This window comes from Mustela erminea, chromosome 15 (assembly GCF_009829155.1).
Source record: "Mustela erminea isolate mMusErm1 chromosome 15, mMusErm1.Pri, whole genome shotgun sequence".
NCBI lineage: Eukaryota > Metazoa > Chordata > Mammalia > Carnivora > Mustelidae > Mustela > Mustela erminea.
In genome coordinates, this window is record NC_045628.1 from 69689292 (window position 1) to 69704216 (window position 14925).

At 41.3% G+C, this 14925-nt stretch overlaps 1 protein-coding gene across 9 annotated transcripts in view; it reads right to left on the reverse strand.

The window, feature by feature from the left end:
• Window positions 1–922: 922 nt before the first annotated feature.
• The window catches only part of NBEA (neurobeachin), a 678194-nt gene continuing 664191 nt past the window's right edge, over window positions 923–14925 (reverse strand). For all 9 annotated transcript variants that reach the window (XM_032314437.1, XM_032314438.1, XM_032314436.1 and 6 more), the window contains 4 exons: window positions 7916–8017; window positions 5703–5899; window positions 4578–4729; window positions 923–2814 (listed from right to left, as the gene is read on the reverse strand). In XM_032314437.1, the coding sequence (XP_032170328.1) occupies window positions 2724–2814; window positions 4578–4729; window positions 5703–5899; window positions 7916–8017 (542 nt within the window). In that variant the 3' untranslated portion in view covers window positions 923–2723. The remainder of the gene's footprint in view (window positions 2815–4577; window positions 4730–5702; window positions 5900–7915; window positions 8018–14925) is intronic.

Consider the following 14925-nt stretch of genomic DNA (forward strand, 5'->3'; position numbering starts at 1 on the left):
AGTTTAAGAATACAGAAAGCAAGTGCTAGGGTGCTCAGCAGTGGGATGACTGGGTATGTGACTGGGTGGTAGTGAACCAGAGCCACCAGCAGCAGGGAGTTTGACTGGAGACTCCGCTACTGGTCAGGAGGTTTTGGTGACAGTTCAGATGATGGTTCTAGAAGCAGGGAGTTGGTTTAAAGAGCCACCAGTAGCCAGCCTGACTGAGTGACCGATGGGCTGCCAGAAGGCCGGTTTGAGGGAGCTGGCTGGGCTTATGATGACTGACAGATGTCTGGCTGGGGGACAGAGAGGAGAGTGATAGGAGCAAGCCTTTCTCAGGCTGCGGTTGGTTGTCCTTTTGGTCTGGAGTATGCAGATGGAAGCTTGCTTGCAGTTCTGTCGCTCCCTGGGCTGGCTGGGCTGCTACCCCACTGCCCGCGCCAAACCAGCCAAATAGAGTCCCCTCAGCACCCCCTCCCCCCCCACCCGCACCCCCCCCCCTCGGCCCTGCTGGCAGCTGCTCAGCTCCTGCGGGTTGCTCAGTCCCTGCCCGTGTCATGCCTGGTCCACGACAAATTCTAGAAAGCACGGATCGATTGAGAACAGCATTATTTGATAATATTCATGTAATGAGCAAATATACCCTTCACCATCACCTGCATTTAGTTCCTTTTAAATAAAATAAAAATAATCCAAAAAGTGGATTATGTGGAAGAAACAACCGGGCTGTTTCCCTCTGGTCACTGTTGCCCCAAATCCCTGCCAGATGGTCAAGCAGAGAAGCTCACGTTTCAGCAAATTACAGAACCTCATTAGGACTCTAGTTCATGTTTTGAGATGCCGTAGGCCTTTATATGAGGTGATGCTGATTTCTTAAACTTGTATGACAACATAATGAATGCATGTTAGTGAAGTGTCCAATGAAATGTGAAACAATCAGTGAATTCTTTGCATATTTTATTTTTCTTTTTTTGATTTCCAACTCACACACATCTGGCATATTTTACATCTTTGCAATAAAACATGGTTACAATAGCTTAAGGAATTTATATATCCAAAATATTTCACCATGATCTCAAGATGAAATGAACTTGTCTTCCAGATGTTCAGTATCCTCCCAATTCTAAGCTACAAACTCAAGATATTGCTTACAGCCTGGTGATGAATAACTTAATCATTACGCTGATCCCCCAGAATTTCAGAATATCATAAATACAAACAACAATGAAGAAGGAATTCAGTGCTAAAACTTACTAATACAAGGTGGATGACAAATAAGTAATCACGTCAATAAATAATGATATGTTTCTGGTGCAAAGTGCCAATACAAAGAACCCATTATCTTGTTGTATCTTTTTAAATAAATGACTGCAAGTGAGTATAAATTCTGAGAAAATTACATTCCTGGAACATGCCTCATAGCCCTACCGACACAATATGTACATCTATGACGATACAGCCACCAAATATACAAAGAAGAAACATGAATAAAGTGTATATACCCCTGGGCGTATAACTTGATCAGTACAAGGTATGGAAAATCATTTGATACCCATCATTTTATATCATAAAAGATGAAGTGCCTTAGGCTAAGAATGTGGCTTTAGGTGAGAATTGCACAAGAACCTAAAAGAATAACCTCAGTTATTGTTATAATAAAGCCAGACTCGTTATTAAAGAAACTAAGCTATTTGAGAACCAAGGAGGAAGAAAACCAAAAAAACCCCAAAAAAACAAAAAACAAAAACCACCCCAAAAAACGGAACCAAAAATAGTTAGCATCAGATTCTCCTCCCCTAATGTACACACACTAAGCCAGCAGGATGACTCTGGAAGAGATGTCCAGGAGTTGGGAAGTCATTACTATGGAACTAATGATCGTGACTCCTATTTATACAATAAAAACCAAGACCTCATCCCTAAGCCCCCTTTCTGCTGTGTCTTCAAATTATGAAGGGTAGGGCTGAATTTTCTTTGTATAAAGTAGCAAAAATGGCAAATAATGGCTTAGTATCCAAATGCTTTATGAGCAAATTTCACTTAGAAGGGATGAATTTAGATTAAAAAGTGCAAACCATATTTGGTGAGAATGTCAAAAATTACTGATTGAGCCCAAATTCAACCCTTTCATACAAGCTGTGTCCTTGGACAGATCTTTCTGTTTCATAGTGTGAATGCACCTGTTCCATCAAGACATCAGGATTAAAGAACATGCAAGTTGTAACTCCACAATAAAATTAAGAAACGTTTTGTTCTTTATACAAGGTTTTACTTTTACAAAAGTATCCCTTTAAATAAGATGCATCTGATGTACAAAGTATCAAACGTGTTTTTTTTTTTTTTCTCAGCTTGAAAAGAGGCTGGAAATGGGATGCAGGTTAGGTTCAAAGCTTAAACTTTGTAACAACTGGACACAAGGTTCCTCAGAATTGTCAAAAGTCTCTTGTGACGCGTCCTACTACCTTTTCTCAATAAACAACAATATATGAAATAATTACCAAAACATCTCCTAATTCATATAATTTACATGATATAAGCTTGCTTGGTAGCAGCTGGTGTTCAGTCGTGAAAAAACACACAAAGGAAAATGGCTGCTGACTACAATGTACAGCTATTGCTGGGTGTGATGGAATGTACAAACGGAGGTCGATGTAGACGAGTTTTTTCCACCAGAGATATTGCCTTTCCATGAAGCACTTGTGCTCTCAGCTTTGACTTGGCTTTTGGTTCTTCATTTGTCTTCAGTATCTGTTCTGATGCTCATAATGCCACCGATTAAAATCTATATTAAAAGCTACGATGCTACCAGAGGCCATGCCAGTGATCAGCGTCCTGGAAGAGCAGAGACAGTCGTTAAGAGTGAGGTGAGCTCCCTGATGGGGTTGCTCCTTTCTACTACACCCTGTTACCATCTCTGAGTTCCCCTTGGGTCTTCGTTTTGGGGCCATCGACACGGGATTACCATTTATTCCTGGTTCTCCCTGGAGAACTTGAATCGATCCTGCTCAGACCCAGACTGCCAGACTAGTGTTGTTTAGTTTTGGACCAGACGGCTCACCAGGTAAGTATTTTTCGGGGAAGTAGCTTCAGTGTGTGTATATCACTTCTGTGCATGTGCTTCTGCTCTAACGTATCAGGGACAGTGTAAGACACAATAATAACTGAAATTAGGGATGAGATTTACATAGAAATAGAAACCTGAACAGTGTCTTTCTTCACTCCTCTTTGGAGACACCGACCCTCTCTCCTGATGCCTAATGAATAAAGCCCTCCTCACCCCTCCAGAAGTCAGTCACCTCCTTCTCCTGACATGCCGTCCCTGCCTCCCTCATATACAATTACTATGATTATTTGAGCTCCTAGGGGGTCAGTAATCTTAGTACCTGGTAGCGTTACTCTGTGAGGACAGCGAATGTTGGCAGCATGAATACACGCGTGCGTAAGAATGTCAGGGAGAACACTGGATCTACTCACTTTATTTCAAATACTTTAGAAACACTCAGGTATCCACACCTAATTACGCAACAAAGCATTCCCATTTACTCATGAATAGGGACTGCAGCATTTTGGAACACTGCTTCTTTTAAGTTTACTTTAAAGACAGGCTAGGCTGCATATCAAAAATACTTCTTTCCCGAAGGGGTACTGTATTTTCTTGATGACTTCAGTACCATTTTACTAGATTGTGTAGGTGCTTTGTTAAGTTTGTGGTATAGCCTTACTGTTTATAATATTTTGAAACCTCTATCTTTATAAAGAATATACGTATAGTTTTAAAAAGTTGGTTAATAAGCTTTTATTTCTGATAAATATACAGAAAAAAGAAGAAATTACATACCCTGTTAAGATTATAGAGTTTAAAATTGTTTAAATTGTTAGAAATTTTAGACTTCATATTCCAAGTATCCTTTTCCCTTTACAGTAAACCCCAAGGTGAGTTTTAGGGACTAGTAAAATCCTGTTGCCAACCGAGGGAAAATGGAAAATTTTATTAATTGCTTAACTCTCACATCAATTCTTTCAAAAAAAAAAAAGGTTGTAGGGTTTCGGGGAAATATATAAACTGTAACAAAATAACATAAATGAAGAATATGTGCATAAGAAAGTGGGGGGAGGGATGGTTTCAGTAACAGGTGAGTGTTTGTAGCTTTTCAAACAGAGGTCAGTTCTAGGGGCATTGCTAGCTACAAGCATGTCTCAAGCTGAAACACACCTGAGCAGAGAAGCATGAATCTCCTTTTCAGAATGGAAGCCGGGGGGCCTGTCTGAGACACGGTGAGGATCTTAGAACAGAGACGTCGGTGGGAATAATTCTGTTTTGGGCAGTATCTGCATGTGCCGGTTCTTCCTGAGACCCATGTCTTCCTTTCTTGTGTCCGCCCACCACCCCTTCTGACTTTCCTCCTCTGTTTTCTTCTGACCAGAATCCTTTCTTATAGCATTTCCTCCCCGCCTCCACGTACCCTTTTCAGTGCTAGTCTTTCTTCCATCTGGGTGCTGGAATCTTATTCACAGCACCTGTCACCCTTGGTAGAATGTAAAGAACTTTCAGTGACAGTCCTGACATGATTACGTTTCTCCCTGATGGGGCTCACCTCTGGTCATGGGACAAGTCCATTGCTCTAATGCCAGCATCACATCCGGGGTAAATGTACAGCTGCTTGAAGTCACAGGCCTGCCAGACCTCCACCACACCGTTGTCGCCTCCGGTCACCAGGTTCTGGCCATCACTGCTCAGGAGAATGGCCTTTGGAAAAGGCAGAGAAACAACAATTTCTCTCAGTTTTTCCCAGATGGTCAATGTTCATTACTGAAAAGCCCTCCATCCAGTTCTCTCGTAATTATTATCTACTTTTAGCCATTTGTCCAAGTTGCCTGAAGTCCAGTCCACAAAATTTCCAATGTGGAATTCATCAGGGTTCTTACATAAACAAAGGGTCTTATTAAAACCAATTACTGTTACAAAATAACAGAGGTCCCAGAGAGAATATTATCAATCTAATTCAGGAAGAACTTGAGAATTAAGTAACATGATGTTTTGTTAAGTCCTGAACATTAACAATGTCAAGACTTTCAGAACAAATGGCAGAAGCATATTTCAAAAACAGTTTCTAATAACGATAAAGCAACCATCACAATTCATTTCTGAGTGAACGGCAGTCTGGAACATGTAATTGTGGTCTGGGGCCCTAAAGGTAAGATTCTTTGACAATCAACTCACTTTTAATGTCAGGGGTGCAGCACTGTATATAAAGGAGCCGAAGAAAAATCTCCTTAGGGGTCTGACCTCTAATCAAACAAAAGCTATCATCTTTAAAACCTAATTCACTGAGTTAACTACTTGGGATTAAATGCACTTTCGGTTTGTTCAAAGCACTCATCTACATGAATTTACAGGCTTTTAAAACCAGCACACATTTGGGGCACCTGGGTGGCTCAGATGGTTCAGCTTCTGCCTTCAGCTCAGGTGGTGATCTCAGGGTAGCCCCTTCCTGCCTCCATCCCCTCGCTCAGCGGGGAATCTGCTTCTCTCTCTCCTTCACCCCTCCACCCCGCCCATGCTCTTTCTCTCAAATAAATACATACTATCTTAAAAAACAAACCAGCACACATTTATTTATCTGGATACCTGAGAAATTCTATTATAAATTGTTTAATGTAAGAAGGTCGATCTATCTCTTGGCTTCAGTCCCTGTTTAGCACTGAATATGAAGATTTACCCTGGTTGAATCGTTGATCTCCATCTGAGCCAGAAGTTTCCCGTTAATGCTGAAATTGCTGAATCGCCCTCGTTCATAGTATATGATACAGTGGCCTTCGCTAGAAACGGAAATCAAGCGCGGGAACAAGCAGTTTTCTGGTCCTTCAAGGGCTCGCAGCAAATCTCCAGTGATGGTGTGGACAAGGCAAGGGCCCTCTGCAGAAGGAAGAAATCCACGGCCACAGTCATTCACGACAAGTCACATATGAACACTCACTAACCCACAAACCCTACCTGGCTATGTACACTCTGATTTGTTGCAAGAAGGCAGAAAGGAAAGAGGTAAGGCTGGCAGAAGCCAAGCACAGATGGTATATTTAAACAGATCATAGATGCGACTGATGAATTGTTGAGCACTACAACTGAAACTAATGATGTCCTATATGTTGGCTAATTGAATTAAAAAATATATATATATTTATATATTAAAATAAACAAACAATAACAACAACAAAACCCAGATTGAATACAGGGAGCTGTTAACACACACAGATCTTCCCAACTTTTTATCTAGGGAAATACTTGGTCTTTTCCTTCATGAGATAATATTCATAAAAAAGGATACACCTCATAGATAATGTGACAAGAGAAGACTGTATGTCCCGAAGTTTTCTTTTTTAGTTTTTGTTTTTGGAAGTTTTCTTTTTTAGTTATGTTTCTCAAAAGTTTAGGAGAATGACCAAAACAACTGCTAATTTTCTTGAGTATCATCAAAACTTCAGCATTGTATCATATAAATACATTGCTATCAAATGAATTTTACCTTCTCCATAATCCATACACAAAATGTAAAAGGCAAAATTAAGATACTTAATCAAGTAATTCAGACAACTGAAACACGTTTTGTCTGTAAATATAAACAATGAGGCAAGAGTATAAAAGTAGGCTGGGGAGTGACTTATTTTCCTCTGCTCCCACCCCTCCCCAAGGAGAAATTGTGTTGATAAGAAAAAAATTTCACTAGGCAAGTTGACAGAAATAACTGGTTCATATAGTTTGGTATTACCCACCCGCCAACAAAACCACCTCACAAAGAGAGTTAATGCATTCCATTTCTGTTCCAATGACTCCAGTAGATATGTAGTTTACAAAACAGGGGCATTATAAGGCTAAGTTTTTTCCTGATTACCAAAAGAAAATTCGGGAGAAAAAGAAAATAGCAATCACCTCTAATATCACCTGCTGCCTTTAGAAAATACCATTTTTTCCCTATACCTACTATGTGTCTTGGTTTTCTTTTCCTTTTCACTTTACAGGATAGAATAACGTTACACATATTGTTGCTCTTTCCTTTTTTGATTAAAAAGACATTTATTGAAAACATCCTATGTGTCCACAGGGTCATTTACTCTTAGATACAAAAGTGAAAAAAACAGTCTCTAACCTTCAGGCATTACATCCATTTTCCATAAAGCAGCCAGGATAAGCTCCTAAAAACCAAATCTGATCATCACATCACTTTGCTTAAAAAAACTTCAGTGGCTTCCTATTACCCCCAGAATAAAATACACATGGCAAATCCACCGGCCCGCCCGCCTGCCAGCCTTCTCTCTCCCTAGCTCTGCCACCACAAGTACCCACTCAGCCCCTCTGGTATTCTGCCATTTCTCCTGAGCCCCAGGCTCCTTCCTGCCCCAGAGCCTCACCAAGGAGAATTGGGCATCTGATCTAGGAAGGGAATCTGAGTTTCCTGATTTTTCTTGACACCACACTTTTTCCACAAAAAGTACCCCCCCCCCAAGTAATCATGTTTCCTTTCCCACCAACCTCAATACAGCCCTGGGCCTTAGGAAGGAAGGGGCTCTGGTGGGAGGTGGGTCCAAGGTTATGTCTGAGAAGCAACCTGATGCCCCCAGGACTCCCATTGCCTCACGGTACCTTCCCCCACCTTTTATATGTTCTTTTTAATGGCTGCATCGTAGGGATGTGCTGCAGTTTAATTTACCAGAGTCCTGGCTAGAATGCTGGTGACCACAAAGTACCACATAAAATTTTATGTATATTCCATATTAGTACTAGTAAATATTAATAAGAAAACAAAACAGTTACAAGGAACCCAAGGATTCCATTGTCTGTAGAGAGCCTCCCAAAGGCAATAAATCATAAATCACAGTTAGCTTGAGTAAACAGTACCGTTTTAAAAGACCTAAAATGAAGGAAATGCCTTCTGACCTTTAGCACCACTGATAACAAGTCCAAGTTCGGCACAGACAGAAACACAGACAACTTCATGGTCATGGCCTGTGAGGACAGCTCTGGGTGCAGGATAGTCACCTGCAAGGAAACAGTAGCAGTGGGTTAGTACAGACCGATGCCAGAAACGAAGGGCTACACCATTAAATCAAACATTTAAAAATCGTTAATGCTTATTAAGAGCATTTACTAGCCGTGTGATCATGAGCCGGTGGCTTAACCTCTCTGCGGTTTTCTCACCTGTAAACTACTAACTACTACAGTAACCCTACAACACGGGTCATTCAGGTGGCTCGAGTAAGTTAACAGATATGTTGTAACAACATCATGACACATAGCTACCCTGCTTTTCCTATAGTTAAGAACAGACACCAAACCTGCCACAGCATTTATATGCATTATCTCATTTAATTATGGCAAAGGTCATACGAGACAGGTACTGTTATTATCTCTATTTTATAGCGTAGAAACCAAGGCTTTGCAAGGTTATTCAACCTGCACAAATTCAAACAGCTAGCAAGTGTTGGAATTGAACCCAGAACTATCTAATTTTGAAACTCATGCTCTTACCCATTTAAAAATGTTCCCTACAATCTCCAACAACATAGGCTGAGGAGCTTTGATTTTGAGGGGAGGGGAAAGTAGTGAGGGAAAGAAGAGATGATCATCTTAAGTTTCCACTTGACTTAATATTAAATCGAAGCTAGCCAACAAGTCCAGCTCTGTTACACGACGTAAGCATTTTCACTGCCAAGTGCTTTCACAATCATTAAGTAAATGATTTTTAAGTGACAGGCATTCTTCTAAGCAGGCTCGGAGCTGGAAGTGTAAAGAGGTGTAAGGCATAACATGGAACTCTTGCAAACTCATCAGTAACAACTATGGCCTTTCCCAGGCTTCCCACTGGACAATGCCAAGTGTGAGGAAGAACAGATTACGTGCACAGAGATAGCAGGGATCCAAAGACCTCCGCATAAAGAGCATCAGAATGTCTGGTGAATAACCTGCACAAAGACAGTGTGAGAAGGATCAGCAAAGTTGAGAGGGCGGCACGCCCAACATTATCTTATTGGGTCAGACCGTTTGGAGAAGCCCATCTGGGAGAGAGATGAGAGGTCTCTACAGACTTGGGTGCAGACTTGTGAAGGAAAAGGAAACAATGGCAAGTCACAGAGGCACTGTGGAAGGCGAACGGGCTAATGGTGCCAACCTGTGTAGGGATCTTGGTGGTTCCCTTAGTAGGTGGGAAAAGAAAGCCTGTGTTGGCCATCCTGGGTGTATGTGAGGACCTTTAAAAGACTCACTGCAGGGAAATTCTGCTGAAGGTGGGGTGATCAGAAAGGAGGATGTGAAACAGTAACAGTACAGTTTGGACCTGACCCACTCAATGAAATTCAACAAATTATTTATCAATGCCTTGTAATACCCCCCTATTTCCATTTTGCATTAACATCACGTTTATTAATGTCTTATGTTGCCTATTTCTGTTTTTATTTGTAAACAGTTCCAGCTGACTCATACTGTCTGACATTGGTTTATACGGATGTGTGGTTTAGTTGACTCTACAGTATCAGCTTAGCAAACATAAGTAGTACACACAAATACGCCTCTGTGCATATTTACAAATAAATTATTTCATCTTCAATGGATTATTGACCATCACTTTTTCTCCTTGAAAAGGCACGTTGGAACTTGGTCTTGTAACTGCAACTCCCCCAGAATTCTTGGTATTCCTCAAACTAGGGTCTGTGTACCCTGGGCTCTGTGGATGTTTTCTTGGGAGTGAAAAGTTCCATGGAAAATTTTAAATTCCAGATTCATACTTTGATGATTTTCTAAACATATTTGTCAACCAATTATTAAAGATGAGATCTCTCTTTGTTTTCAAAAATTTATGCTGTGGCGATTTAAAATTGACATATGCTTTAAAAATTAAGATGAACTAATTAATTCAGTATTTTTTAAACTTGTTTATGGGGTCCAAGAATACATTCCTCAGAGTCAGTTTTTGTGGGGGTGGGGGAGGTTAATGACTACTTTGTTCTCCTTAAAAGAGGACAGTGTAATAGTGAAGTTTGAGGAACATTTTTGTAGATTAATTTTCTTCCTCTAAGGTCACAAATTCTTTTTGCTTTGGTAGCCTCCACAAAGATACCTGATCTTCCTTTGTTTTCAGAAATAAATATTTAAAAATCAGTTACATAACATGTTAAATATTTATAACATATGTATAAAATTAAAAGAACAGAATAAATTCAGTTGTACTCACCTCCTAGTTTAAGAAATATAAAGCATTGCCAGTAACTTTGGTGCTCTTTCTTATATCTTGGACTTATGCCTTTATAGACACACACACACACACACACACACACACACACGAAATTTTATTTATTTATTTGACAGAAAGAGAGGGACAGCGAATGAGGGAGAGAACACCAGGAGGGTGAGCGGGAGAGCCCGATGTGGGCTTGATCCCAGGACCCTGAGATCATGAACTGAGCTGAAGGCAGAGGCTTAACAACTGAGTCACCCAGACACCCCTATTTATACTTTTTTGAGAGAGAGAGTGAGAGTGTGCATGAGTGAGCTGGGGCTGGGAGAAGCAGAGGGAGAGGAGAGAGTGAATCTCAAACAGGCTCCATATTCATCACGGCGCCGCCTGCGGCTCCATCTCATGACCCTGAGATCAGACCTGAGCTGAAACCAAAATTAAGACGCTTAACCGACTGAGCCACCCAGGCGCCCCAGATATGTGCCTTTAAAAAAAAAAAGTTATGTATTTTTCTCTTTTGTTCATTCTGCTTCACCTGGTCGTTGAGTTTGTGATCTTTTTAAATAGTGCTTGCTTGCTTGCATGCTGACCTGTTTTTCCCTGTCAATTATATTCTGGATGGGGTGCCCCCCCACTCCCAATTCTTGTCTCTCAGAAAGCCACCCTGTGCTTTGGGGTTGTCACTGCTCTGAGCTCCTCCTGGGCTGTGATGTCTGGGCCTCACTGTGGAGGCGGCGGGCGGGGGGGGGGGGGTGGGGGGAGCGGGGAGTGAATGTTCAGGGGCTGGTAACAGTGCCTGTCTCCTGGATAGCCCCTCCCTTGGCACCAATGTGACCCGCAGCACTGAGCAGCTGCAGGGGCGCTACAGTTCTATGCCCCACAGTGGCCGGAGGGAAGGCAATAATAGATCGGGGGAAATTTTGGAGGAAAAGAGCTCCTCCTTAGCAACTCTAACTAAGACAACTCATCCTGCAAAGCACGCAATGCGCTTCCCTCTGGTTTGCCAATACCTCCTCCTTCAGACCCACCCATCTTCTGTCTCTGCAGGAATTGCTCAGTTTTAGGTGAGCTTTCCCAGATCTGTCCGTTTCCATTTTGCTTTGGGGCATCTCTCTGATGGAGTACGGGAGAGGAGGGCAGCAGCCCGAGCGAGTGTGTCATCTTCTTCTAGTTTACGTACACGGCTATGATGTGTTTGCATATTGGCAAACTATCCATTTATATTGGTCAGCAGTCCCGGATTTGTCTGAAACGTATTTATAAAATTATGCTTCAAAGATGCCTTGCATTCCCTGGTAAAATGAGAATTAAGATTTTCTGTGTAATACCATCCTTAATTTTTCTAAGTGATTATTTTATGTTGGAGAGGCTGGTGAGCTGAAAACTCCTGAAATTACATGCTTAATGAAATTTACATAAAGTAGAGTTGTCTAAACTTTTCCCTTATAGGCTACAGAAAAAAGTAGAAAGCAATTTAGTTCTCTTGCAGGGAACTGAAAAACATGTATAAAAACTATTCCTTGTGTATGTAATCTATTTTCTATTAGGAAATAAGGTTTTCAAAGGCTTGCATCTGATTTAGAAAGTTAAAAAATTTTTTTTCATTACAGTCTCCCCAGAGCATTCGAATGAACTGTGGAACTTAACTACTAGGGGCCATTGTTTAGGGCCCTGAAAACCAATGTTTCCCTCTTTAAACTAGAAGAAAGTAAATAACATGTTATTCAGGGGTTTCTGAGTTGGGAAACCTGCAGCTGGGGGAAAGCATATTTCCCGGCCAGGGATATTTCATTGCCAGGGACAGATGTCACACACCCCAACAATCATTCAAAATCTTGGGAATATTCTGTCACTGTCACATCACAATTGATGGATGTAGCTGGGGGTTAAAGGGCCTGTGCACAGGGAGGTGCAGGTGAGCGCCCCCCAGGACAGCAGCGCTGTCACCCTTGTCCCCCCTCATCTCCTCGACACACGAGCTCTCCCTGTGATGGCATTACCACGTGTGACAGAGAACAAACACGCCCGATTCTGAGGTTGCTTAGAGGCAAGCATTTGGAAACTCCAAGTATCAAAGGCTTATTATAAACAGATTCCATCTCATTTTTAAGCAAAAGTCATTTCAATATTTTCAAAATGGATGGATGATGAAAACAGTACGAAGATATTAGATGTTGTTATTCACGTGGCTCTGACGAGAACTTTTTCAGTGAGATGGTCTCTGCTTTTAGAGAAATGATCAAAGTAAAGATACTCATGGTTCTTATTATTTTAAACCTTATTTGTGGGACTACTAATACGCAGGGGGAAGCTTTGGTCCTTCTGAATTAAGAGTTAAACAAAAACAGCCGAGTTTCTTCAATCTGTGACCCTCAGCGCAGTTCTGCTGGAGTCAGAGGATGAACGTCTCGATGATGTATGACATTCAGATTTTATCTGCCACCTTTGTTAGCTCTCTGCAGAATCCCCATGGAAGGTATTTTCACTCATGTTTATACCTACATAAAAACAGGATGACTTGAAATCCCCAAATACATATTTTAGTCAGTACTCCAATTTCAAGATTTATTAAAAAAAAAAAAAAAACTGTTAGACAATTGTTATGGTAGCTCGGAAGAATTGTGTCCATGAGCTGTCCCTTATGGAGACTCTGTCCTCAGCCACTTGTGGAGGTCTGGCCCAAGCATCAAGAATGCCTGGGCCCACATTTTCTACAGGTCACAGGTGACCCAAATAAAAACATCCCAGGGGTGGAAAATGACCACTAGTGTGGTTTCATTTTATCGTATACTCACAGAGTACTCACTGAAAAGCAGAAGATAGCTGTTCATTCACTCTAAGTTCTTTTTCTCTGGGAGAGAAGATACTGACCACCTTTGAGCATGGCCGTAGCAGCACAAATCTCTTCCCTTGAAGTCCTGAGCCTGGATCTAGGTCAAGGACATTACTGTCCTGCCATTACCTTCTCCAAACAGTCAACCGTATAATCCAAGGAAGCAGAGCTTTGCATGATGCCCAGAGACACCTCCAACCCTCCTGGTGTGGATCTGAAGTTCTCTGATCACGGAAACGTATTAGTTGACTCCTGTGTTTTTCTATATTGCTTTTGACTCAAGCCAAAGAGCCTTCCAGCCTCAGTTCCATAAAGGGAGGAAAGGCACTGACCAAGGAGGCATTCAGCCCCCTTCTTAATCAGGAATCCTATAAAGTCTCCTAATGTTAGGCTGAGGGGATGCGAGGCTGGGAAAAGGATGTTATATTACAGACATCATTTTTGAGAGTCCTAGGAGTTAGGAATTGTTCACATGTCACCATGCTCCCTCTGATACATTTCATAAGCCCTAGATAAGATCCCTTGGTCTGGGAAGTGACGCAAACATACATCTATGTTAAAAATATCTGTGGGCTGTTCTTTGTCCAGGCTTTCATCTGGTACGATACCACCGGTTAGCGGTGGTCATGGAGCTGGGCACCAGGATAGCGGTAGTAAGAGAAGGCTGGATGCAAACAAAGAGAGGGGCAGGATTTGGCAGATGTTTAGTGACAGGCTGTGGCTGGCAGGACGGTCAGTGTCCAGAGCTGAAGCTCACACAATGGGAGCCTGGGGAAGGGATGTGTGCACAGCTGGAGTCTCCTTTTCAATGGGCTTCTCGTTTCAGAGTTTGCATAATGCTCATACAAGAGCTAGAAGACTTATTTTTTAAAAAGTGAAACTGAAAAGGCATAATCATGTCTTATTCGTGTCACTCGAGTATCTGTAGATGTGATCTGAAAAGGCGAAAAGTAAATTCTCTTCCAAAGTTTCCTACGGCTAGGATTTTAAAAATGTCCTATGTATGTATCGGCAGACTCTCTACCAACCATCTTGTGTCTGGTATAAACATTAAAACCACACACTTTAAAAGCAAATTGGATTTTGAGCTGAGGTCCTAGTGTATTTTAAGTGTCTGCTGAAGAGACAACAATGTTGACTTGCCCCTCTTGTGACTATCTTGTTGGAAGCTACAGCACGTAATGAGAAATGTCAAGTCCCAAGATCAATGAAATTTTGGGCTCCAGGGATTCAACAGGAATAGCATTGATCCTTTTAAAGAACACCAGTCAGAGATGGGTTGTAATATATTGCAAAGAGGGGCTCAGGAGGATAAGCGGCCAAGTCCAAGATACCTACCTGACAAAAAATTCAATCAGCTTTTAGCACAAATTGCCTGCTCTGCTCTCCTTTCTTTCATGCAGTAGGCTGCTTCCAATTAAAGTGCGCAAATTAATTTTTATCACTTCCAAATTAGTTTCAGAATTTGTGCAAAAGAGTGTTTCAGATGAAAGCATCTGTCCCTCACATCTCTGTGATTCTGTTATCTAGTCAGGGACCTATTTAAATCTCCAAGAAAATTTTCTAATGTCAAAGTCCCAAGTTTGAAAGAGTAACACTGGATATTAGCATTATAAAATATATTCATAAAACAACTGTAATTCAGCTGAAACCTAGCTAGGTAGCACCTGCTTATTTCTTTTATGGTCTGAAACTCTTTTTAATGATCTGCCTCTAAATGTTCATCGTCTTTGTAGTGAATCCATTAAAAATATACAAATAATTAGGAAAAGACTTTCTGAAATGTCTGAATTAGCCACAATAATATATTTGACTCAAAGAAACCCTAAACACTTTCTGCACCTACCTAAAAAAATCTACAAACATGACTCAGATTTTCCTCTG